Below are 27,045 nucleotides of genomic sequence, written 5' to 3'. Positions count from 1 at the left end.
AGTATTTAAAAGTAAGTTTACTGCAGTCCATACTGTACTAACTTCAGTGACTTTAATAATTTTAATAACTTGACATAATTCAGAAGCCAGCCTGTGGAAAAAGAAAAGCTCCACTAAAGTATTTCTGTAGAATATATATCAGAAATACTGTTTTTGTTTTTAGTAGTAAAGAAAATTCACCACAATGCTAGCAATTCACCAGGATATGGAGCTGACAAGCACATCCCGTGTTATGTTACCTGATTTTTGTCTCAAGACTGCTCCAGCCAGAGACTTGACAGGGTTTTGTGTTGTCAGTGGGTAGTAAAGCCAAACTCTGAACACACAGCTGAGGCTGCTGCAACACCACTGCCCAACTGCAAGCTGCAGTCTTGAAAGCAGATGGCAGGCAGAAAATGGTCTCAGAAAAACCCTGAGAGCTCTTCTAAATGGTTACTAAAACTTGTAGCAGTCTGCAGTCTGGTAGTGTTAATTGGTAACCCTAAGTGCATTAGGTTGTATGAGAGGAGGGGAGAAATTCTGATAGTATGAAATAAATATTATGACATTTGTCTATTGCAAATTCCTTATTATTTAGTATGGTTTCTTTCCAGAGTATTTTTATATCTACTGTAAAATACTATCTTCAAAGAGAAATGTGTCATAAACCAAAGCATTCTGCACTATAGGCTGGGCATCTGCTGAAGCGACTTTGAAAATCAAAATGGATGAAAATGGTTTGTTAAAGAACTGAAATACAGTGGGCAGAGACAGGGTGCTGTCAGACTGCTTCTAGTCCTCAGGACATACATTCTCAAAACAATTTTGCCATGTATGAGATACCTCCTCCAAGAGGGTTTCCAAAGTGTTTAAAGTGTCTAAAAAAATTTACAAGCAAGCTACAAGAGGATCCAAGAGCCCAGGCTGTGCCAATTCAGTACTTGTTGACAGTGACAGGTAAACTGAGGTGAACCCTGGAAATGTCTGAGACCTTGCCTGGCTCTACAGGAGCTCTACTGCATAAAACCTCCTGAGTTGCAGCTGCACTTGGAAAAGCAAAGCAGCAGCAGGATAGAAAGTCAGGGCAGTGGCTCTGAGAGATCAACAGAGACTCCCAAGTGGGTATGAGGGCACTGAAGTCTGGTCAGAAACACCCCAGACAGCAGACAGTGAGCTGGGCACTTCCCCAAGGTATTCCAGAACTGAAAGCCACCATTTCACCTCAGAGCAGGCAAGTCCAGATCTCCTGGGGACAGCAGCCCAGCTCTCCTCAGGGATGGCTGGGGCGCTGGGCTGCTGGAACACCATCCAGAGATCACAGCATGCCCAGCGCTTCACGGGATGCACTGGATGGTGATCCTGCAGGGACAGGCTTTGTTTCTACAGGGGCAGAGCCTGCTTTTAATAGCTTCCAACCCAACAGCATCCCCAAACCAAAAATAACCTTTAGACTTTGGCCGAATCACCCAAATCCAGGAACAAACCCTAAAAACAGATGTGCCCAACACGTGGCAGCAACCCCCAAACCCAGCAGCATGTATCTGACACACACAGAAACACCCCCAAGCCCTGAAGTTTCCCCCCAGTTGGCTGCAACCACCACACCTAGGCACATCCCCAAAACCTGCTGGCAATCTCCAAAACCATAAACACCCCCAAGCCCAGGGACACAATCCCACCAACAGTCCTGCACGTCCAGAAGAACCACCAGAGACATCACTGAAGCAGGCACCTTCCCCAGGCCAGGAAACACCCCAAAGCTAGCAGCACTGCCCATCAGGCTGAGCTGTGCCATGTCCTCCAGCCAGGCTCCCCAGCCCAGCCAGGACAGGGAAGGCACTGTCAGTCCCAGGGATGAAGAGCATCCACTGGTCTCACGCCCTCAAGAAAGGCAGAGGAGGATGACTGCAAATGAGAGTGGGATCACCCAGGGCAGATGAGAAGACTTTATTGTGCTGGGTGAGACAGGCCCAGCCTCGGGGCTGGCGTATGGCTGCTGCTGGGGGGGATGTCCGGACGGCTGTAGGGCTTCTTCTCCCGCCGCTCCTGCCGCAGGCGGTGCCGGGTCCGTATGGGCCCAAAGTGGGAGCGGCTCTCCCTCTTCATGGCCCTGCTGCAAGGGGAGTCCCCACTGGAAGGGTCCTGCTGCACCATGGCCAAACGGGCCAGGGCAGAGGCGAGTGCTGGGAGAGCCAAGCCAGAGGGAGCAGCAGGACTCGAGGCCTCAGAGCCCCTGCAATGCCCTCCTCCCTCAGCAGCCCTGGGTAAGCTCCTTCCTCGGCAGCCCTCCCGACACCTACGCAGGTCACACTGGCAGCCAGCATCCTTTTAACACGGGCTTGGGTAACGATGTCACAGTGGCTGTGTGACATTACCACTGCCCATCTGTGTGCACACAATGTCCCCAGTTTGCGACAGGGACCGGGGTGGGGTCTGGCATGGCTTAGTGGGGAGCACAGGGACAGCTGTGAGGGATGTGGGGAGCACGTAGAGGGGAGACTGAGATGTACCAAGCAGAGAACTAGGGGCCTTGAAAAGGTTGGGGCATGGTGATGTCAGGAAAATCCACAAATGCCAGAAGTTTATGTCCCAAAGGAGACAGGAATCCTTCAACTCTTTTCGAATAAAGGAAGAGTCTATTGGACCACACACTCGTGGGGTTTTCCATCTCTGTGTTTTGGAGAGCGCAGCCCGCTTTTATCCTGAACCCCCAGCTGCACATTGCCCTCTTCCTTTCCCCATTGCTGAGGCACTAGGAAGGTACAGCCTTTCTGAACTGCCTACCACATATCCCCCCTTGAACCTACTGTTTTACTCTAAAGTTCAGGCTTCTGCAGACCCCCTTGACTATTTCAGCAGCCAAACTGTCAGGACATGGTAACAAACCTGCTGCCCAAAGACAGCAGAGACATAAAAACCTATTCCCAAGACCTTAACACCCATACTTTTACTCATCAAATTATTTTGGATGACTGTGTTGTCAGTGACACGGAACCATGCAGCAAACAACGGACCACGCAGGGAAATATATTCCCCGTGCTTGGTAAGCTTAGGGGTCAGCAGCTCTGTGTGTGCAGGGTAACAGGCAACGGGAAACGCGAGTGGCGACACGCCGCTGTCACGACATGGCTGGAGCGGCTATGGACACGGGGCTGGGGCATGGGAGGCTCGGGGTGACTGAGGTCCCTGCACCGCCCGAGGGCCCGCACCCGCGCCGGCCGTGCCCCCGGGAGCGGGGACCCGCGGTCCAGTGCCGCCCCCGGGAGCGGGGACCCGCGGTCCAGTGCCGCCCCCGGGAGCGGGGACCCGCGGTCCAGTGCCGCCCCCGGGAGCGGGGACCCGCGGTCCAGTGCCGCCCCCGGGAGCGGGGACCCGCGGTCCAGTGCCGCCCCCGGGGGGAGCCCGAGCGCAGCGGCCGCCACCGCAGTACCGGACAGCAACACCGCCCTTGCAACATCTGACACTCAGGCCGCAGGAGACTCAAAAAACGCAGCGAAGGCACTTGCATTACCACAGAGAATCTTTTCTTCTTGCAGTTTCAAACACTTTAATTACCTCTCACTCTCAACCCTTAATGCCCTCAATTAGGGAAGGCTTCAAAACACAGGAAAATTATTTCACTGAATGCCTTAGTGCAGGATAATGTTAAAAGTCCACGTATGTGTCAAAACGCAACTGCACTTAGGTGAATCGCCAGAAATGCTCTTCCTCATGAAAACCCCAATCAAAAACTGCTTGAGGCCAGAAGATTATTCTTTGACATACTGCTGGTATTTTTTACACTGTTCTTTATAGACTGATGCTTTCAGCTGCTAAGAATGCATGTCTAAACCCACTTTTTGCTTCTACTTTGCAGAGGCCTTGTTTCTTCAACAAAAACTAGAGGTAACTTACACCTCTTAAATAATCCACTAGAGACTAATCTACCAGGAAAAAAAGAGCAAAAAAACCCAAACCAACACAGCACCTTCCATTATATATTTTATATATTTAGGTATTAAGTCAAAGAACAAAACAAGCTAAGAAAATCTGCTCTACAGCTGTTTTTCTTTTTCAAATAGGTAATTTCTGTTGTTATCAGGATACAGAGCAAGACCAAAATACAGATTACATCAGTTCTTAAGTGTTCTTACACCAGGTACAGCTTTGCCAGTACCTGTTCTCAGGTGAAGGCTATAATTAAGCACAGCTGCAATCAGGTTCTAAGGGTGCTAATATTTTCAATTAACAATTACATGAACAAGCCACAATTACATCATCAACAATTCCATCCACTGCTTAACTAACAATAATACAATTCTTATCAGAGGGGAATTTCTCCTCCCAGTTATTCATCACTTTCTGTATCGCTGTCTTCTGAGGACTCAAACCAGTCCTCAGATCCTGCAGGAGGGTAACTCAGTTTTGCAGAACCTGGAAGTGATTAATAAAGTGCAACATTTATAAACCAGGACAAAAGGACAAATACAGAACAAATACATGGTACTATTAATGACCCAACCCAGCAAGCCCCAATGCTTTTGACTACAAACTAGACCAGAACACTCAGAAGCACTTCTATCTGCCCTTAGTCTGTGCTAAGCTGATAGAAAAGTGCCCTGCTGCCCCCTCTAGTTTGCTCTAGAGGTTCTCAGCTCTTTTCAGAGAATTTGAGCAACCTGCTGAAATAAATGTGTATTTCAGATAAAGGGAATGGAAAAGGGGGAATGCTTATAATTTTGTTTATTATAAACAGACTCATTCAACCCTTACCAACTGTAAAAGGCTTTTCATCTTCAGACTCTTCCCAGTGTTCAAAATCTAAGGACACGTGAACATTCTGTTGACAAAAGCACTGTTTGGAACACCTGCTCTGATGTACAGCGTAAGTGTTCAGAACATTCATTAACTCTCAAATTAATTTTCACTTCACCTTGTTCTTCAGTAATTTGCACCACACTCCTTTCTTCTCTTTTACCAGTAAAATCACAGCCTCTGTATCCTTAATCACACATGAGGACTTCTCTGCAATTACTGACTGATACAGCTCCAGGTCAGCCACATAAAGTTTGCCTTCTGAATAAGCACTGCAATATACAAGAAGTTTAAAAAAACTAAATCCAAACAAAGACACTTTGCTGATCACAGTGAAGTTTCTTAAACCTACCTGAAAGCCACCTTCTCTCTAGAGAACTCACATTTACTGTCAGCTGCCCTCAGTATTTGTACCTTCAGCGTCACAGTCATTTTATCTTGAAGCCACTTGATTTGTGGATGACAACTGAAAGAAAGTTAATTTAATGGATATTTTCCAAAGCAGAAAACCACTGAGGTTTAGCCAAGCTGTCTCACACAGCCATGATTTGCCCATGAAATCACAACTCGGCCAAGGAGCCTGGGCCATGCAGACCTTACACCAGCAGCAGTGCCAAGGAAGCAGGTGATGGGACACCAGTCAAGCTCCCTACTGAAGTACCACATTCCAAGTCTCTGGACAAGCACATTTGTAAGTTCCACGACAAGACATGCTCCACTGACCTCAACATCCACACTTACTGCCTCACTTCAGGATGCCACCAGTCTGCCCTTGAAGTGCCAAAGGAAAAGCTAACAGCAAAACCAACCTCTGACAAAACTAAGGAACCTTTCAGCCGACCACAGAGACAAAATAATCCCATTCGGCAGTTCACATAAAAGCAAGATGGAAACAAATCACTATTTTCTTACCTTTTCTGCTGATGTACAGTAGAGTCTTCTGCTTCTTTTGCTTCTACTACATCATGTAAAAAGAAGACATCCAGAAACATCTTTTATACTCCCCTATACTACAGAAACCAAGTATTTCCAGAATTCCCCTATACCATCATAAAAATAACTTGCTAGCAATCAAGTTCCTGTCATTGTCCTTTATATTGTGTACTTCCTATCCTAAAAGACTTCATAAAGTTAATAATTCAACTAAAATTTTTAATTATGAAGAATACTGTAATTAGCATAAGAAGATCTAAAAAAAAAAAAACAAAAAAAAAAAAAAAAAAAAATAATCAAACATGCAGTTTTCCAGCTCAGAAAAAGCTTTTTTTCTGGTTTCAAAATATTTGACACCTGAAACATACAATTTTGGAAATCAGTGGGGAGTTTCTGGAATTAAATGACTAATCCTGGTGTCAACACCACAGCTTGGAAACATAGCACTAACATGACTACCACCAGGGGAAAAAAGCCTTCTATAATAAGCACTCCAGCCTTTTTATCAGCTGCAACTTCTTCACCTTCCACTACTCCAAACTCATGTGGCAGCTGCCAGCAGGTAATCCTGTCCCCCTGCTATGCCAAAGCATTTCTAATCCTCTGCTGACACAAGAGTAAGCATATATATCCTTTAGATTAAAAATATATGGGGGGAGAGGAGAAAGCATAGTTTTCTGACATCCTGAATTTTGGTAAAAAAATTAACCTCTCAAGAGAACAGCATTACTATTCACACTCATGTTTCAGCAGATTTCAACTCCCTTAAACCCTGTGGCCTTGGACTGCAGAGCTCTTGTCCTCTCTACAGCAGAGACTTCCTGCTTACATGTTCCAGTCAGAGCCAAAGAATTCCAAGGGTCTGAAGGACAGTATTCCCCAAACAGCCACACAACTATAATAGCAAGAGTCACTGTCACAGCATCTCCTGACTGCTCAATGGAATGCAGCTCTAGCTGACTGCTAACATCAGTCACATGGTACTGCTCTGTACACCCAGAGCAGTCTGCAGCTGCCAGCACTGTTAGGTTGATATCCAGCACCTAACTTGAATTCACATTTGAAAACTTGTGGAAATGATGGAAGGCTTACTGCTTGGAAGAGTCACAGAACTGTTACAGCTTTCAGCAAGATTTTCCTGTATCGATGTATCCTGTGGACTGGGTGCCTCCTCTAGACCAGCTGTGTCCTCTTTTGTACTTCTAAACACAGGACAAAGCAGTTTTCAGAGAAAACACACAAATGACAGTCGGCTTCACCTTACTTTGCCTCTCCCTTCTTTAACCTGTACCTTACTAACAAAGCCTGTATTGAAGTTCCAAATTCTTCAGCAGTAGCCTCAGGCTTAGCGGGCCTGTTAAAAAAATGATGCAAGCAGTTGCATCATGCACATTTCAGCACACAGCATCACAGTACAGTTGTATGGTCCCTAGCATTACATGCTTTGGCAATGACATGCAGGTTCCCAACCTTCCTTTGCCAGCAGAAAGGAATAAATGCAAACAAGTGCCTGAGATACCACATGCTTACTGACTGGTAAGCATCCAAACCAGCTTCTAAGCATTGTACATTTTAACAGAATCTGAATACAGACGCCATGCTTCTATTACTAACTTGCCTGTCTGCATCAAATTCTAGGTTAATATTTTCTAGAATTACAGTTTTCTTTTCCTTGTGGTTATGGGGCTAAAGAATAGTTAACGGGAAACAGACACATAGCAAACACAACTGTTTCTAAATTTAAATGAAAATAACTGTCAGCAATATTAATTGCATTCAGTTAAATGTAATTTTTCTCTTAATAAAGTATATGCTGAACCAAAATTTGCAAACACTTACAAATGCTCCAAGCTCTGTGCATGATCCAAAACTGCTATCTGTCTGCACAGCTTCTGAATTCCTCTTACATGTTCAGGATTGTCAGTTCCCAAACCCGTTGACAAAATCTCAGATCGAATGTTGTACTCATTGATCCACATCTTCACCGTGGGAAGACTGGTAACCCCAACCTTGAATCACACAATGTAATAAAGGGAATGCACAGCTCTTCAATGGTCTCTCTCCAAAAGCTGCTCTTTTAGTCAAACTTCAAACATAGCCCTACTGACTTATGCCTGCAAGTAATTTGGTTTTCCTCATTTTTACAAAGGAACCTCCCCATGTTTAATTGTTTTCCAAGTATCACCAGCATTTGCATTGTGATAATGGCTCAAGTAACTGGCTGTTTGCCCTACCAGAACCAGGATGGCAACTAAGTAAGCAGTGCCAGCCCTGAACACATAAGTGACAGCTATAATATACCTCATGCAGTAAAGAACTGTGAGTCCTGAACAATCTGAGAACAGCTGAGGGGGTGAGGGGCACAATAAAAAACCTAAAGCCTAGAAATTGGTGAAAGGTTGAGCTACACCATATGGAAACAGAAGCTACTGAAGAGAACAACTTCCAGATAATTTTCTCCTTTTTTCACTTGACTTGCTCCACAAAATCAAAAATTCTGCTGGATGCTAATGGATGTGGAACTGTAGAACATGAAAGATCCAAGAACAAGAGCACCCATTTTTCCTGTTCTTATCAAGACAATGAAGAAAACCTTCAATATTTTTTAATTTGCAGAAAAATTTAGACTAAAACCGACTGCAAACTAGTGTAAGAGCTGTAAGATTAGACTCAAAATTATTAACAGAATAAATTAAGTCTACTTCAAGAGCTGCTGGGTATCAAGAAACCATCTTGGAGGAACCAAGTTTCACTCTCCAGAGGAATGTGACAAAGTGCAGAACTGACTTCACAAGACACACTTGTGAACAGCAGCAGCTCCCAAATACACTTCTATTACTAACTTCGTGAAACAGTCCTGGACCATGTGCAGATATACTAAGGTTTCCTAGTGTTGCCATTATATACCTACCATTGGGTCAACCCAAACTGTCCTTCCCAAGGTATGCACCACTTTTGCATGATGGAGTTTTCCTTTAATTTTGTGATTAATGTGATCAGTCACCTAGGAAAAACAAGTTGTCACAGCACTTGAGATGTATGGATACCAACAACGTTTTACAGTCACTAACTACAATGAAACATCATCTTACTTAGCTTAACAATTAAAAGGGTACTCAAAATAAGAGTTTTGAGTAAACCAGTGGAACAGTAACTTCACTCTAAGTTAGACCAGTATTAGCCTTCAAGGAAAGAGTTTCCATAAAGATCACTCAAACACAGGTCAATTTAGAGAGGCTACACTTCCCTGTTCGTTCTCCAGAATCCAAAGCAATGAGAACTTATTCTAAAAGAAAGGCATTTAAACCAGAAAAAAACCCCATGAACTTCACTGTATTATTTCACAACTGACCTTCTTAGAATCTGCCCCAACAGCAAGTATTTAGTGTCACTACTAATAAGCAATGCAATTTGGTACTCAAGTTTACAGTTTGTAACTCTCTTCTTGTAGAAAATGACAGAGAGAGAAAGTAAAGAGCATAAAGGAAATACCATGCAAGATCTGTTTATTACCTTTGGATTCCATTCAACTTCATTATCTATGGGTTTGACTCTACAAACTACAATTTCCACAGCCTGAGGTGGCAGACTCTGAAACTTTGCAGGTAAGTGAAGCAGCTGATCACTATTAACTTGACTTGTCCTGCCTTCATCTATATATTTAATTGTGACCTTATTGATGTTTTCTTCATCTTTTGCTGGAGTCTCTACCACTTGAACCCTTCATAGAGTAGAAAAAAGAAACACAGAATTATTATTCATGTAACCAGTTGTGCAGAGTAATTTTTAAGCCTGCTCTCATTTTAAAACTGGTATTTTCACTCTGCAACTGAGTGCATGTGTGGGCAGTCATCTTGTTTGCCATTCAGGAACTCAAAGCAGGCAAAAGCTTTTTAACTGCATTATTGGGACAGAAGTGATTCTTTTCTGCTTTTGAGGATGGGCTTTTTTCTTCACCTAACAGTCCAGATTTTAAAAAGCTTTGTATAAACATATGCACATGAAAAAAGTAAAAAGCCAACAAAATTTTACCTGTGGCAACTGGCTCCCTCACGTAGCCCATAGAACATTGACTTCTCCACAGTGTTAACAGAAATCCTGTGTTCTGATACCTTGAAATAATCATTCATTTCTTCAGCTAGAACTGTATATTGGTCCTTTTGTTTCTTGACTATTCGACCAAAGTAGTTTGTGGCATGTAAAATGAGGAGAGGCAGGATCTGAAAGGATCAAATATATCAACAGAAAGGAGGTATGGATGATTTCTCAAACCAATGAAATTTGTAACTTTATGGATAGCTCACCTACCTCTTTCTAGCCCCAAATGGTGAGAGATGTTGCTGCACACACACACTCCAGAAAACAGTTGTTTGTTACTACTCTCAATCCTACCTGCCCATAGTTCAGTCAGTAGTGGACAGCCATGTATGGAGCAAGAAAGCAAGAACTGCTGGGTGTCAGGTGATGATACTCCACCTCAGTGAACACCAGTGACTTCTGCCCATTATCTGCCAGCCTACTCACCATTCACACATTCTGCACCACTCCAGCTCTATTCTGAACACTCTCCAGCATTACAGGGAGTTCTACAAGAACTGACTGCTTTTTTCTGCACCAAAGTGACTTAAATAAAAGACTACAAACACACAGTTGTGCACAGCAATGCATAAAATACTTCTGTTGAGTGCACCTCATATAAACAGCCCAAGTCTCAAAGGGAGCTGGAGACACAAACCCCTACTGAGATGAGAAGAATTATCATAACAAAGTCAACCTCATATCCATGAGGGTTTCATGAACATCAAACTACTGAAAAAAGGAGTCTAACTAAAACAGCATTCCATAGCAGGAGAGTCTTACAAAGCACTGATATTTTTGAAGGAAATAACTCAAATGTTCTACCTGCATAAGAGGAGTTCCCCATTTCTTGGGCATACTATAAATGAAAAAATATTCTCTAATCCCAAGGCCAGAAAATGCTCCATTTTCAGGAAGTTTGCACCAATATGTCAGCTAAGAAAAAATCCTTCAACTTCTCTTCACTCCTACAGATCACTTTGTGTGTCCTCTACAAGACATATGTTTCTAAAAACCTCCATCTTTGTTAATTTCAATATATGGTCACAAATTATGAAGGGAATGAATACACAGCACACAGATCCTCCTCCCACAAAATATGCATCTTCAAAGCAGAAAAACAGCCTGAGGTAAACTCAGAATTACCTGCAAAACAGTTCCATGTCAAACTAAGGACACAAGGAACATCTGACACACTCATTTATGCAAGGGAGAGTGGCAAAAAGCTAGAGAATACTCAACAGCCATGTCAAATGATATCCACACAGCAGTAAAATTACATGAAATTATGGAATACAGAAACTGAAGTAACATGCTAAGTAGGTGGTTAAGACCTGTCCTCTTGGTACCCAAGCCCAAGGAAAATTAACTTACTGTCACACGTTCAGGTGTTTCTATCATTTCACCTGTGATATTCTGGGCCATGTCTAGTGATAAATTAATTTGATGGCGATCTGGACACTCTGTTCTGTTCCTACATTAAAAAAAAAAAAAAAAAACACAACAGGTTTAGAAAAAAAGCTCTTTGCTTTCAGTTGTAAACTACTGTTAAGTGACCTGCAACAGGCAACGGGAAAAAATAGAAGAATGAGCAAAATCTCTTTTAGATAAAAGCATCCAACAGGAAAATTCATCAAGGAATCTAAAGCAATCATCATTCAGGGCACAAAAAGCTGACATTTCCTTACCTGCAAATCCCAAATGTTTTAAGATAAGCACACAGGGGCCTTGAAGATTTCTCATTTTCCTCAGATTCCAGAACCCTGGCAGTCAAATCAAGTTCTTCTGGAATTTCAGCTTCTGCATGCTTTAAATAATGGAGAATCCCAGGTGCATGACAGGAACTGTTATCTGTCAGCAGAATGACTGACTTGGCGTTAGTATGTTCCTGATCTACAGCAGAATCCTAGAAGTAATAAGAAGTATTTTGGAAAGAGTTGATGTATCCACCAGTAACAATCCTGTGCAGTATTACCCAGTCAAGGTTCACCCAGACCTTTATCCCAGTGCAGAAGTTGTCACTCATGCTTTGCAGGCGCTGCCCAAAGACTCCTGGAGATGGGAAACTGAAATGGATCACACAAGTTGCATCTCTGATTCCCAAGGACTGCAGGCAGTCATCTGTTAAAACTAAGCACATGTTTCACACAGATATGTAACTGTAATAATTCAAACATGGGAAGGATCACTTCACACGCACTACCGCTGATTTCCTTCTCCCATCCACTGACTGGAAGATTAACATGGATTTTTCCCCAATATATTCCTATCAGGCTTTTTATTTCTCCAGTCAATAAATCTAATCAGCATATGGCAGACAGAGCATTTCATGCCAATCGCACAGAATTCTCTTATCTCCTATCAGCACCACAGAGAATTGAGCACCGCCCAGTAATTCACAGGAATTAGACAGGAGACAGATGAAATAGTGCAGGAATTCTCACAGCTCTGTATGAACCTACAAAGCAGAGGGAAGTCCACCTTCTTGTTTTTGTATAACATGAAAAACAAACTGAGTTTGAAAATGGATAAAGGCCTTTGTTACTGGAAAAAAAAAACTGAAAAAAAACCCCAAAATCCTAATGAATTTACAAATTTGGAAATTATTTCAGACCTAGCATCTCCTCTGTAGCAGACACAATTGTGAAATGACGGAAAAATCTTTGACAATATTGGTAATTCTTTTAACTAAACAGAGAAAATAGTAACAGGAGAAAAGAAAAAAAAAACTCAGAAGGGCTGTAGCATTGAGAAGTAAACAGAGAACTGGAAAGAGTTCATAGGGATCTGCCCCTGTGGAAGTGCTGAGATAACCCAGCTTAAGTGCTTAGTGCAGATCTTAGTTCTGCATTAAGATACAGTCCCAACCAGACAGAGAATCCTCACCTAATACAGCAGGAGTGCCAGAACTGTGCATTCTTCTCCACCTCTCCAAGACACATTTAGCATTACACTTGCTGTCCTGATGTTTTTTCAGGGAAACTACTGAGTTGCTCTTCAGTGCCTGCATGGCAAAGTGAAAAGTTACACATTCCTGCAATGCTGCAGTACTTGCTTCAATCAACTATAATAAGCAGCACCACTTACTAGAATTTAGCACACCTTACTGTAGAGACATAAGAAAAGAGCTAATGAAATTCAGGCTGCTTATATGAAAAAAATTATTAATGGAGATAAGGTTCATTATTTTCCTGCATAAAAAGAAAACTACAAGCTCATGTTCCCACGTATTAATACATTAGATAGACATTCAAGAAAATAAACATGTCAAGCTTTTCCCCTCATTAATGTGTCATCTCTAATCTGATTCCATGGTCTAACAACATGCAGATTCATGTTTCAGTCTCTCAGAACAAGCACTCTTCATTATGTGAACCCCTGAAGTATTTTCATAGACCAGGTAAAATATCTGAACTTGGTGTACACAGGGATTACTATGAACAGATTCAATCCTACTTTAACATCAATAAGCACTTTTTAAAGTGGTGGTAGGGTTGGTTTTGATATGCTTGAACCCTCAAATATTCAAGGGAAATGTGTTGGTCACAATCCCAAACCAGATTTCAATCATCAAAGAACACACACTCCAGATACACTATTATTTACAACAGAAATCTTTAAGTATCACATGATCTATGCCAGCTATTTGCTGGCAGTCAGTTTGGGGCTACTTTCAGCAGAAATTATTACCTTCCAAATTCACATTCCTCCTTTTTCTCAGAAGCCAAGATATTTTAGTTTGTTATGACTTTAAAAAAAACCCCAACCTGCTTATCTATCTAAGTTTAAACACTGTCTTACCTTATGAATCATCTCTGCTTCACTTACTGAGTCAGTGAATACCAGCACTTTCTGAAGAGTCCTCTGGGTAAAATCCAGGATTTTGAGTAACTCAGCAATTCTGTTGCTATTCATGCAGGGCTGCACCACCTAAAAGCAAATACAAAACAGAGGGCTAGCAATTCATATAACCCATACATACTCTACTGTGCAATTCTTCCTAATTTTAATCTTAATGCATCCACACATTAACACTTTCAGTTCTGCTCAATCATTAAGGCTTCTCACAAAAACTCATGTGCTGTTTTCCTCACATGCTCATTGTGTCTACTTTTGGAGATTTCCCAACATTTAAAATCCACAAACTACACCTTTCTGAGACAGAGTAATCCAAATCAAACTTAAACCATCTTGTATTATTCTTAAGGGCTATACCACACTGACTGGAAACTAAGTGAAAAGATATTACATACTCTTAGATGACTCCACGAATATGTAATAGGCCTTCTAGAAATCTGAGGTCAAAAGCTCAGGATTGTGTGAAAGCAGCAGGCAAAGTGCTTTACTAGATTTGCCTTGGCACTGCCTTACCTTGTAGTTCTGCCAGTCATAGCTCAGAACAGCAAAATCATTCTGGTAACGTCCTCATCAAAAACCATACTGCTTGCAAATATATCTCATCAAATTAAGACTCATTTGCACTAACCACGAAATACTCAAGGATCTGTCTTCATCTCAGTCTTATAAAGAAAAGTAAGACCTCCAGCTCTTTCAGCGACTCACCTGCATGTGAATTCTATCAGGCAGTTCAGCTCACACTGGGAGGCAGCACTGCAACACTACCTGCTTCCAAAAAGGCAGCAGCAGCCATACATCCAAGCAATGACATAGTTTCCAAAGTTTTACCTGTTGCACATTTCCAAAGATGGCAGCTTCTTCAATAACTGTCATCACAATGTAAGGATCATTCATGAACTCCTTTATCAAGGGTGTGATGTGTTTATTCCACTGAGTTCCCACAGCAATGATCTGATGTGGTAGACCTCCCTGTGCCTGAGCAGTGGCTTTCTTGTAACAATCCAGTATAGTAAACACCTAGGAAGAGTTTTTTTTTTTCCTCTCATCATATTCCAGCAAACATATGACAGCCCAGAAAAACACACTGAGAACACTGGTTTTTCCCAGTCACAAAGCCACTACCACAGTGAACTACAAGTTTCACACCTCAAAAGACCAGTTTGGTTTGTACACTTTTATCTTATTCTTTGAAAGAGTTATGAAGCAAGAGAAAGCAACAGGACAGCACGTAGTGACAGCACATGCATGTGCAGATAATGCAATGCAGGATTCTGTCCAGAGAAGATGGAAATCTCAGGAAAGAGATCTGTTCAAATCTGTAATATTAAAACCTTACACAAAGCAGATTGGAGGGCAGAGGCAATTCAGCAAAAACTAGGTGGTAACTAGAAGACAAACCCAGCCTGCCAACACAGTAATTTGCAAACTACAAAAAAGAAAGCAAGCAAAGGAGGAAAGCAAGGAGGAAAGAAGAGGGGGTTCACCATAAGCCCACTTCCAGTGATTTTTCACTCAGTGTGTGCCACTGTTTCAGATACATGCACAACTGAACAGCATTTTGCCCAGTGATTGTGAAAGCCATTTACCTGTTCAGTAGTTTCAGAGAACAGCACCTCAATCTCATCAAGAACAAGATGGCAAAGCCTACACAAAAACCCAGTGTTGTGTTCCAGCAGTCTCAGGAGGTTGTATGGTGTAGTAACTACTACTTCACCTACAAATTGGAAAGTCTGTTACCATTAACATACAACTTGGAAGAGTATTACTAGGACACCAAAGGACACAGTAGCTTTATTAGAAATGGTCACATTTGTATTCCAAATTCATCATCTTGAAGCTGGGGAGTTTGAATTTTTCTACTCCCGCAAGTTTTCCAAGACATTAAGTGTGTGAGGCTCTGATATTTTGAAATCCAATGAAATGTCTGAAGGTTAACAAGTTTACAAAGCAGGATGTAATTTCATTTTCCAGTAAGGCACTGGAAGTGGAAGTAAGAACTTCAGAACCAAATAGCCAGAAAGGAAATATTTATAAATATATGCAGGAGCAATTTCAGGAAAGTTGTTTCAATAGTGGAATAAAGCACACATTGCAGCTTAGGAATTTACTAACACGTGTATGCATTTGTATCTATCTACACACAGAAATGAAACCACACCAACCTTCACTGGTGCAAATACACTAACAGCCCTGCTGCTAAAAGGTCTGAATTCATCCACAAGGCTCAAACTTGAATGATGGATGAAAGAATACCAACTGCTGTAATAGAGTTTTACACAATTCTTCACAGTTTTATCCATAGTTCTTATTCCCTTGGCACAACAAAAGCCAATTCTGAAAACGCAGGTATCAACCACAGCTTAACGAAGAGATCAAACCAGAACCACCTAAATGTTTCAAGTACATACACCAAAGCAGGGCAAGTCTCCCAACAGCTTTTTTATTATTTCTATGCTGCTTCTCTGTGGAGCACCCTCTGCATGCTACTGAGACGCACGAAATACTGAGCATTTATTGCACAGCAAGTAGTAAACCACCAACTAAACAAACAAAACCCCCAACTTCACTTTATAAACTAAGAACCTGAGAAGCAGAAATTGTTTTTTAACATGCTCTTGCAATTAATGTAGCCCACACAGTCTTCAAGCATAACTAAGATGACAAAGTATTCTTACAGCCTTGGATTTCCACTTGGCTGGCTGCTTCCTTGTTTTGCCCAAGGATTATCAGCATTGGATGAAGGTGTCTGCAGCCTTTCCTGTATGTTTTCAGCAGGTCAAAAACAAGTTGTGCCTTCTTCCATCCAGGACATAACATAAGTGCCAGAGGCTACATACACAGGTACAAAAATTGACAACAAAGTATTAGACAGAAGTACAGAACTTTAAGAATCTTGTCTTACTTGGGCTATACTTGGCCATTTTCAGAGGTCCCCTACAACCTCAGTAATTCTGTTTCTGTGATCTAATACAAGCTAGAAGATGCATTATAGTATTTAAAACAGTTAATACCCATTTTAGTTTAATGAGTACATACTACTCATGCAGAAACAAAGCTCCATCATGTATCTAAGTGTCAGGACATGAACCACTTGTTAGGGATTGCTTTAGAAGTATGTTAGGGACTCCCCCCATTCACACGGTCCATCCAAGTCCTCCACAGAGGCCTCACTGAAACTGGCAAGCATCATGAAGATATACTGAGATAACATGAATGTATATATTCCAAACATTCCGAATAGTAATAGGTTCCTTGGTCTAATATATACATACTCCACTCATGTTTGGCAAGGCCTGGTAGTCACTTTCCATCTGCAGAAGTGTAAGAACTGGTGGAATATATAATAAGGGATCATTTCCTTGATGGGAGATGGCAACGACATCACATCCCCAGGCTATTGGTGGCCAACAGTAGGACTGAGTGAAGGTAGGGCCTGAAAACTTGTTCCAAACAAGTTCCTACAGAAAGAGAAGTTAAAGAGTTTCTCATTAAATCCGCATACTTAAACACCAACAAAAAAAGACAAAGCGTAACAGTGAGCTTTTGACCCACTACATAACAAATGTCCTTAACAGGTAATATGAAATACCATCTTCTGGGCTGAGCTGTTAAATCACTGTATTAAAATTCAAACCCACTTGTAGCAGTGGCTACTATACCAGCAAAAAAAGTGTAAAATTCTTACAGCATTTATCCAAAGCTTCATTTATTCAATCACATGAACAACCTTGTACATATTTCTCAATCTGAGACATTACTGCAACATTTGCTAAGCAGATCTGAGGTATGAAACTTGTCTTAAAAAGATAATCAATGTAGTATCATCACCTCTACCTTTTTCAGACCATCAAAAAGTGGTGCTGTTTCCAAAACTGATGATGGCTCAATTTTCTTGCTCAGGAACACAAAGTTTTTTTCTTTCCCAACACTTTTAAAACTCTGAAACCATGAGACAAATAGATGACAAAGGCAATACTTAACAAAAGAGGTTTACCTTACAAAAACTCAGAAGCACTCACTGTATTTTAAAAAAATGGCTCTTTGATACAAATGAATCAAATCCTCAATTCACTTTAAATATGATTCATACATACTGATAGGTTACACAGACCAAGGGCAATATAAAGACTCGTTATTGCTATTCTTGAAGGAAGATTTTCAAAGATGGTCTTAACTGTCATAAGAGTTAAGCCTCCAGAGATGCAGTGGATGCTCTGTGGACAGCTGGCACTCAGTCCCACAATGAGCAGCACAAGGCAGGGACTGCAGCCACAATGCAGATGGCAATTTCTCTCCTTTGCTCCTTCTCTCTTCTCTGCTCCAGTGTGGGTACTCTGCTGACTCCAGCCCCTTCAGAAACATCTGCATGGAGTTCCTTCCACTCCTCTGACCCTGACATTGCCTGTTTCTCACTTTTCTATTTGTTCCCTTCCCTGTGTTTTTGCCCTTTCTTAAATTCAGAGAGGTATCCCCAACTTGGCTGGCTGGCTCAGCTTTAGCCTGCAGAGGCCAATGCAGGTGCAGTCAGCCCGACCTGCTTCCATGAGACCCAGTGCTACCAAAATCAAAATGTTTGCACAAGGGAAGATAAATGAAAGTTAATGCTTGAAATACCTGTTGGTCATCTTCAACTGGGTGTGTCTGGAGGTAATTGGAATTTAAGAACTGTGGAAGCCTGAGAAACAGAGTTATTAAATCCAACATAAATGCAAAATAAAACCACCATTTATAAATACCATCAAGTATTTCCCAAGTGTCATGAAGCAATTCACTCCAAGTGCTTCTGACATACCTATGTCAATGAGAAAAACCCTCAATACAAAAGGAAAAATCAAAACCCACCACTTGGAAAGCAAAACTTAGTGAAAGCAATCCTTCAGAATCTTTTTTGAAGTTAATGGGCAAGTTCCTTGACATTAGAAGAAAAAACAGACTGGACTGCAGAAAAAAAAAAGGTTTCTTAAAAGTGCCAAACATACAACTCATCTTTGCATCAGTTAGAAACTGAAAGAAGAAATACTCCTGTGGTTTTTTACATATACACCAACTAACCTGCAGCACAGTGAAAGCACTGCAAAAACTGACCTAGTCACCTTCCATTAAATCTGAAAGCTTTATAAATCACACTAAGAATAAAATAAAGCAAGTTAACACATTTAGTGTGCAGAAAAATACCTCCCCACCACACCCCTGTTGTCAAGCTACTACTTAGAAAGACCTGGTATTTTTCTAGTCTGGTTAACTATCAGCAGCTTTCAAGTCCCTCCTTTCCCAAAAGCATGTGTATGTACCTTCCCTTTCCCTCTGCCCTTTAGAGGCCTAAAACCAGGAATTGCAAACATACTACAGCTTCCAACTGCCTGACTACAGAATAAAAAAATCTGAGTATTTATAATGCTGCACCACACCTCTCTGTTTGAACTGCTTTATCTTCCCTGGGAGGCACACCTGGCACCATGTTGACAACCTAGAATGAAAACACATTTTAAGCACTAAAATACTGTTCAAAAGTAATATTTAAAACATGAAGCTGAAAGCGTGGTTTTCTGACCCAACTATTATATTCTACAAATACTTTGCAGCATTCTTTACAAATTGGAAATTTCTTTGACCAAGGCAGCAATTGTGATGGAACACACTTCACAATACTAAGAATATCAAGGTGGATGACTACAGCACTCCTAATCTGGCCTACACATTTCTGTAGTTTGCATTTCACCATTTAATACAAAATGTAATACTTACAGGCACAGTATTGTGCTTCAGAACTCTGCGTGACCCTTGGAATGTCTTTTCAAGAACAGAATTACAACCAGCAAGACCTAGAAAGGTAAACAAAATGGAGATACCTATTTCTGATTATCTGAACATATGAAAGCCACAGATGAACACCCCATGTCACAGTCACTGGATCCCAACCAAGGCAGGAAATTCCCACTCAATACATGCAACTAAACACACAAAGTGCTGCTTGTAGGACTGTCTCCCACACTCATGGGACCCACCTGGCTCAAGATGTGGTGACACCTCCTCCCCAAAGGGAACTTTTGGCCTGGCAATAAATGTAGGACCAACAAACTCCACCGGAACACACTCAGCATTTAAGAACACTTCATTGTCAGAATCATCTGGAGAACTCTCTGCAGTCCCTACAGTTTCCTTGTAATGAGCAAAGTGCTTTGCAACCAGATCATCATTAACACAGATCTACAAAAAACCCAAACAAGATCTTTTTCCATCAGAGTTGACAAGCAATGAGCTACACCAGCACATACTTGTTCAGAACGTATGTGAACCCTTAAAAAAAATGAGTGCTTTTATAAATGATAAAAAAACTCAAACAAAATCCAACCAAAGTACCAGCAAATGCTTTCTGTCAAACATTAATTCCCAAAAAGCTAAGTCCTATCTTCCTGTATGTTCAACAGGTGTTAAATAGTGAGTTCTATGTTTCTGGCCAAAATAATGTACTGAATTAACTGTTTCAAAGAGCCCTACACATCTAAAAGAACCCTCTAATTCAGTAAAGCCTGTTTTATTACTTTTGGATTCAGCACACATCAAAATCTGACCAAAAAAAAAAAAAAGTAGTATCAAGCCTAAAACTTCTTGCATCTACCATACAGCTGGCTTAAGTCTGGCAGTAGATACAGCAGAGATTTGACACAAATTACACATTTTGGCAAGTGGAACTAGACTGGATGTTTTTTTCCAGCTCCTTGAGGAATCAGCTGTATATAAGAGTGTGAACTTTTAGTTATTTTTACAGTATTGTGCAGCTGCTTTACTAAAACATCTTCAAATGTTTACCACAAGAAGTACACCAAATAATGCATACAGTTATCCACTTAAATACTAGCTGGACTTCACTAGTCAGTAATTTCCAAAAATATAAGGTTCATATAGAGAAAAATACAGGTTCTGCCTAACAGAATTTCTCCAGAGGTTTATAATGAACAGAACTGTAATAAAAACCTCTATTAAGTTAATGATTTAGCTTCTACTGTACCTGATTGAAACTAAAAAACTTACAAGTCATGCTTTCCAGTCTTAAACTAATAGCAAAGTTGATCTATAGAGCTGGAAATACAGAAGCATCTTACCTTTTCATCTTTTATAGTCACAAAAAGAAACACCTCTAACACCTTATCTTCTACTGCCTGTACTGTGGCTTTAACCTCGGCAGCCTCTAAATGCAGTAATAAACACAAGAAAAAATATTAAACCCTTATCACACTACCGGCATTCTTCACTTGTACTTTCTGGGACTGACAAAAAGAGAAATCACAATTAAAAATGTGTAACACTTGTTATTTCACCTAAGTGAAACAAGGATTTTAACAACAAAAACTTAAAAGCTCCAAAAAAGGCACTTGTCCTTAGTCTTTGAAGGAGGATTGAGAATTGAAACAGATTAATTGTCTTGAGATAAACCACTCTTAGTTCTAAACTGAAAGCCTTGGTTTTCTCTTACACTCTGACAGTCTGGGGCACCAGAAGGTGCTTTCCAAGTGTGACATTTCCTTTTCTTGAAAGAAGTTGTATTTGCACATCTGTACAGCTTTGTGGCACTTTTCATTTGGGCAAACGCAGCCCATAAAAGTCTGTTCCCAAACCCTGAAGCACCTCTGCACACACTCGTGCAGGACAGCTGTGATGCTGATTCAGTCTCAGGCTGAATACACAGAATGATTCCAATGATCAAAACAAACGTGACCCTAATGCTCCCTCATTTAGCCTCATCTAGCCTAACACAATCTACTTAACTACCAAAATTTATGCAGCACAGAAGCCCAAAGTATTCAAAACACAGCTCCTTTCTCCTTGTTTTTAACAAACAACATTTGCAAATATAATCAAGTATACACAGTTATAATAAACTTGTACACAGGTACTATGTTTCTCTAACAAATTGCTTTTTCCCTGAACTCAAGTGCTATTTACCTTTAAGAAGTTTTCGAAAATGCTGGATAGCAGCACTATCCCATCTCTTGGCTGGTCTAGGAAAATAAACACAACCAGTTTTTCCACACTGTCAAACACGAAAATGGTAATTAAAAAAAAAAAACCACCACTCTATAGAAGCACAAAGCTCTAAGCCACGCAAATTCTTACAAAGTGCAGAACTAGACCAATCAGCAGAATCTGATTACTTAGCATATTACTTAAGCCTTGGTAATACTGCTCCAGCTCACCAATATCATGGACTGATTAGAATTAAAAGACACTGTTTTGACAAGGTATCATGGCTTGTACCCAACATAAAATATGAAGAAATCATGGAATCATTTAGGATGGAAAACCCCAAGATCATTGAGTCTTAACCCCTAACTCAGCAGTGCCAAGGTCACCACTCAACCATGTCCCTTAGTGCCACATCTACTCATCTTCTAAATCTTTTGAAGTGGTGACTCCACCACTTCCCCAGGGAGCTTTGTCCTCTCAGCTGGAAGAGAGCTAATTTTCCTCTTAGTAGCTGGTACAGTTCTGTATTCTGAGTTTACTACAAGAATACTGCAGGTTTCTTCTTGAACTATAATCCCTTCTAAAAAATTTGGCACTAAACCCTCACACTTTAGAAATGCACAAATAGAGAACAGATTTACTGAACTCTCCTTACCCTATTTTGGCAGTGTTTTCACAGTAGTCAATATGCAGTGTCAGTGGCTTCGTGCAGTGCAGCCGACACTTCTTTGCTCTATGTGGGATCTTTGCAAATGTTCCTGCTAAAACTCGAACGCTGCAAAACAAAGTGGAAACGACCTCATTTTACAGGGCAGAATTTCTTCTCCAGAAGTTACTGGTCTCACAAACCACCACCTGTTACTCTGAACTTGACAACACAGCTCTTTCACGAGTCTGGATCCCACTGGCTTCCACCCTGGAACCAGTGTCTTACTCTAAGAGGTGCTGTCAGGACCAGCTGGTGAGCAGAATTGCTCTTCTATTCATTTTGTATCAATACACATCCTAGTTACTTGGAATCCCTCTGATCCTCTGCCACTGCACTTTCAAGTCTTCTTGCTATTCATCTTCTAAATATCTTCATGGTATTTAACCCATTGTCAAGTTGTTTTCCAACAAAGCAACACTTAACTTAAAAACATTATTTATTTTGAAATATTTTAAGTAGCTCTAATTCTGTGGGATACTACCAAAACAAATTTGGTGAAGTTTCTCATGCTCCAAGTTGTTCATTTTAATATAGAAACAAACTTCAAGAGCTCGACTAGGTTGCTCCAGAACATAGAACATATTTTTTAAGATTTTAGAAACTGAATACTTTATACTCATTTTATCAAAAACTCAGAACCTGTGAAAATTCATCTTTTTGGCACCTTAACAAGACAAACTGTAGCTCTTAGTAAGCAAGTTGGGTCAACTGCAGTGGGAAAACCCCCACCTATTTCTGTTTAGACCTCAAAAGCTGTTTCCGCAAGTGAAACCCGACTTCTATAGGTGGTTTTTGTGCCTGACCTTCACTAGCCATAATTTTAATATTTTTAAATATATAGAAAATTATTAAGGAAGAAAAGAATATAAAAATAAGCTTTAACTGGCATTCACACATTTCAATCACAACAAACTGACATTATTTCTATTCTGAATTTTTTTTTAAAAAAACAAAACCTAAAATGGAAAGTATCTTAAAAATATCGCAAAATAAGGACTGGTTTGCACTTAGGCTCTTTTTAAGTGTTATCATCTGGTTAGCAGGTTCTTGTGGGCACAATCTACACCTCAATTAAACCAAAGCATTGACTAAATAAATATTAATAGCATCTGTACCTAATAGCAAATACATCACAGTGATAAAAACTGTTAACACATACTTCTCTGATGCAACAGAACAGTACTTGGCATAATCCACAAGGAAACATCCAAGCTGGTAACCATCTGCCCGGCACTGAACTGACTCAACCAGAGCCCTACACCAGCAATTGAACTCCTCACTGAAAACCACATAAACCTGAGGAAGAGACAAGGAACAAGACAGCAGGTTCTTTCAGATGGTCCCAATTACAGTCAAAGGTTTTTCAAAGGCAAGGACACAGTATTTATTACACAGCTTTCCATTTTCTTTGCAAAATGCAAGCATTACAGCCTGCACAGTTAGGAGGCTTACAAATGAGAAAACACAACCCACAGGGATGCTATTATCTACTTTTCTGTGTAAATATAATAAAAAAACAACATATATTTGATACTTCACCCGTAAACCCATTCAAATCATAGATTCTTTCTGTGTAGAGCGATGATCTTACCTGGCCTTTTTCCACCTCCACTCTTTTTATTTCATCTGCATCTCTGTAACTTCTATAAAATTGTTTCATTTCAGCATTCAGGTTTTCATACACAGTTTCACTGGCCAGGCCTGGCACGCATTCTTTCACAGCAATCCAAAAGCAGCTTGGATCTTCTACCTGAGGCAAAGAGGAGAGAACAAATACCACTAACTTCTAATAGTATTTGAGCAGCAATGTAAAACTTGATTTTTATGAGGCACCTTCAAAATTATGGTGACTGATACTGAGATACAGAGTGCCAGAGACATCTTTCACCTTCACAGCATTAGTTCATGTAATGGCTTCACAGGTTCCAAGTTTCTTTAGCACTGCAACAAACACCATGTGGAATCTACAAGGCAGCAACATTATCTAAAAAGTTGCTTAAATCAAACAGTGGGCAAAGTGCAAAGGCAAAGCTTTTTGCTTCCATATGAAGTCCTCAGGAAGTACACAAAAACCCTAAAAAAATGGTAAGCTTCACCAAGGGGCTTTTCTTTGTGTTCAGAGGGTCTGCATGACAGCCAGTTTCTTTAGAACAGGGTGACAGCTTTCTGCCAAGCCCTTGTGAACTGTTACATTCTAGCGTTCCAGCTGATCTGGGTCCCCAGCTGTTGTGGCTTAATCCCAGCAGACAACTGAACCCCCCAGAGTTGTTCCCTCACTCACATCCCTGCAGCAGGATGACCAGACAATCAGAAGGATAAAAGTGAGAAAACTCACAGGCTGATACTAAAACAGCTGACTAGGCAAAGCAAGAGCTGCAAGTGCAACCAAAGCAACACAGGGAGTGTATTCACTGTTTCCCACTGGCAATTGCTCAGCTATTTGCAGAACACAGAGCTTCATCACACACAATGCTTCTGACTTGGGCAGGCAAATCTGACCACCACAGACAAACCTGCAGCTTTTATTGCTCAGCATGACATCATATCATAGGGACTATCCACTCAGTCAGCTGTATTCTCATTTTCCACAATCTCCTGTGAAATTCAGTATAATTTAGTACTACACTACACATTACTTAACACCGTGTTGCACATCCTCCACTTCAGATTTTAGCTGCATCCCTACTCCTGGGAGGAAGAGATTAAAAGTGTAAAAATGGTGAGGACAATGGTATAATTGCTTAAGTGACCTTGCAGCTGGGAATGTTGAGGCCTGGAGAATATCAGAGTGGGAAACCCCATCCATTATGCCTACTGCTGCTGATCCTCTGTTTTGAGAAGCAGAACTTCTGTCTAGAGGTAATACAGGTGTTTGGAGAAGCTTGGAGGCACTCTAATGGACATCCTGACCTCCAAAGCTCAAAGATCATACACAGCACAGGGGAGCTCACAGGGTTCTTCATGAATCCTGCTGGGATGGGCTGAGCCTACCAGTGTCCACCAGGGTGTACCCCAGATCCTCCAATTAGCCAAGAAACGAAATGAATTTACTCCCTGTGTTTCAGCTGTGGTTTTGTGGTTGTTCTGGGTACCTGCATGCATTAATTCACACACCTGCTCACCTATTTTACAACAAAAATAAAATAAAACCTAAAACAAATGACAAAATATATATAACCCAGTATGACTCCACCAGTGCAAAGAAGTGCTGGTGAATGGCAATACACAGCCAACATCTTGTTTGCAAATGTGACCTCTAGAATGTCACATGCAAATAGCCATCAGTCCTTCAGATTTTTTTTTAAAAAGCAGCATACCTTTAATACCACGACTTCCATGTTTATCTCTGGTGTCTCCCTTATCACAACTGTAAAAATAAAACATTAATGAACCACTTCTATCACCACCATTTTTGTCAAGGCCTATTTGAAGGGCAGACACCTAAAGTAAGCCTATAGATTTTTATTACTCAGGCCGGGAGTACTAGTCTAGGCAACTAATTTACATGTTTCAAGGGATTCAAGCCAGCTTTCTTAATGAGGGACTATGTTAAAGCCCAATTAGGATCTGCCATCTATGCTGCACCTTTTCCATTCAAAGGCAAACAGAAATAGGCTGGCTGATCACAGACAAGGGCTACTACAATCTACTCACACGACCAAATGGACTGAAACACTAGAAGGGAATATGTACAACTTTTTTAGAAATCCCACAGCCTAATACAAAAGAGGAATCCCAAACTTAGCGAACATGTTTAAGGCCACAGTTTTTTATTAGTACTTCACACTACAGCCATCTGTAACGGTACATACCAGATCTAGGAGTTACACCATAATAATGAAACTTCCAGCAAGTAATTGGCATTTCATTTCAACACAAACCAAAATGAAATTACATCGTGGTATCATCACCGCAGCATCTAGGTTACGACTTAAAAGAATTAACACTTAATGTAGGCGCCTAATGAAATGTTTCAGAAAACGAAAATCAAGACATGGTCCTTCCACTTCCAAGGCTGCTGCTGAACAAGCCAGAATTAAGTAGCAACACAGTTACCCTGCGGCGACAGCGACAAGCTCTAAGCGACAGCGTTTTTCAATCCTGGTTTAACATGACAATGGAACAGGTGAAACGACTGCAGAAGCTTCACCCAAGATCATTTAGCACAAGCAAAGCTCCCGAGTTACTCGTTTCGAACCCTGCACCGTAAACACTGCAACGGTAACACGTGAGGGACATAAATACCTTCGGCTGAAGTCTCACGTTAATTAGCGCAAACCCTCTAAATGGCCCTTCAATGTGGCAGGGCTGAAGCACCCCCACAGGAAAGGTCAGCTCTCCCAGTCCACCTCAGGTAACGTTCCCGCTTTGTTAAGAACAGAGTGAGAAAACAAACGCTTGCTCAAATCCCACGCCCACTCCTGGACAGTACTACCCTTTAAAAATGCTCTAAGTCGCTAAAAGCCTCGAACCAACCTGCTGCGTTAAACAGACCTAGAGAAGGCCGAAGGGGCCTCCGCAGCCACCCCGGTGAGCGCAAACCCTCCCAGAAAACAGCCCGCGATCCCTCTGCCCATCCGCGCTCCAGCTGAACCCCATTCCCCCAGGAGGCACACAGCACGGCAACACGGGCTTTAAAAAACACTTTCTTCGCTTTACTCCCAATCCCCATTTCCCCTATCCTGCCGTAGCTCCACGCTGTTCCCCGCAGGAACAAGACCTCGTTCTCC

General features: G+C 41.2%; 1 protein-coding gene across 1 annotated transcript; it reads right to left on the bottom strand.

Annotated features, from left to right (window-relative positions):
• Positions 1–4,306: 4,306 nt before the first annotated feature.
• TDRD12 (tudor domain containing 12) lies at positions 4,307–25,653 on the bottom strand. The gene is made up of 31 exons (XM_062499906.1): positions 25,633–25,653; positions 23,907–24,065; positions 23,475–23,611; positions 22,262–22,381; positions 21,586–21,641; positions 20,745–20,830; positions 19,647–19,848; positions 19,387–19,463; positions 19,050–19,108; positions 18,256–18,316; positions 17,476–17,580; positions 16,914–17,099; positions 16,317–16,470; positions 15,228–15,355; positions 14,470–14,658; positions 13,585–13,713; positions 12,670–12,787; positions 11,780–11,913; positions 11,472–11,689; positions 11,158–11,257; positions 9,739–9,926; positions 9,220–9,427; positions 8,618–8,710; positions 7,546–7,715; positions 6,998–7,060; positions 6,775–6,908; positions 5,686–5,725; positions 5,126–5,239; positions 4,892–5,045; positions 4,732–4,798; positions 4,307–4,392 (listed from the first exon to the last, which is right to left on the bottom strand). Exons 1-31 carry the CDS (start codon positions 25,651–25,653, stop codon positions 4,307–4,309), a joined length of 3,756 nt encoding a protein of 1,251 aa, XP_062355890.1.
• Between the last annotated feature and the right edge of the window lie 1,392 nt (positions 25,654–27,045).

Source organism: Cinclus cinclus, chromosome 11 (assembly GCF_963662255.1).
Source record: "Cinclus cinclus chromosome 11, bCinCin1.1, whole genome shotgun sequence".
In the NCBI taxonomy this organism is placed as follows: Eukaryota; Metazoa; Chordata; class Aves; order Passeriformes; family Cinclidae; genus Cinclus; species Cinclus cinclus.
Note: the sequence above shows the minus strand (reverse complement) of the source record. Positions and strands in the feature narration are given on the sequence as shown.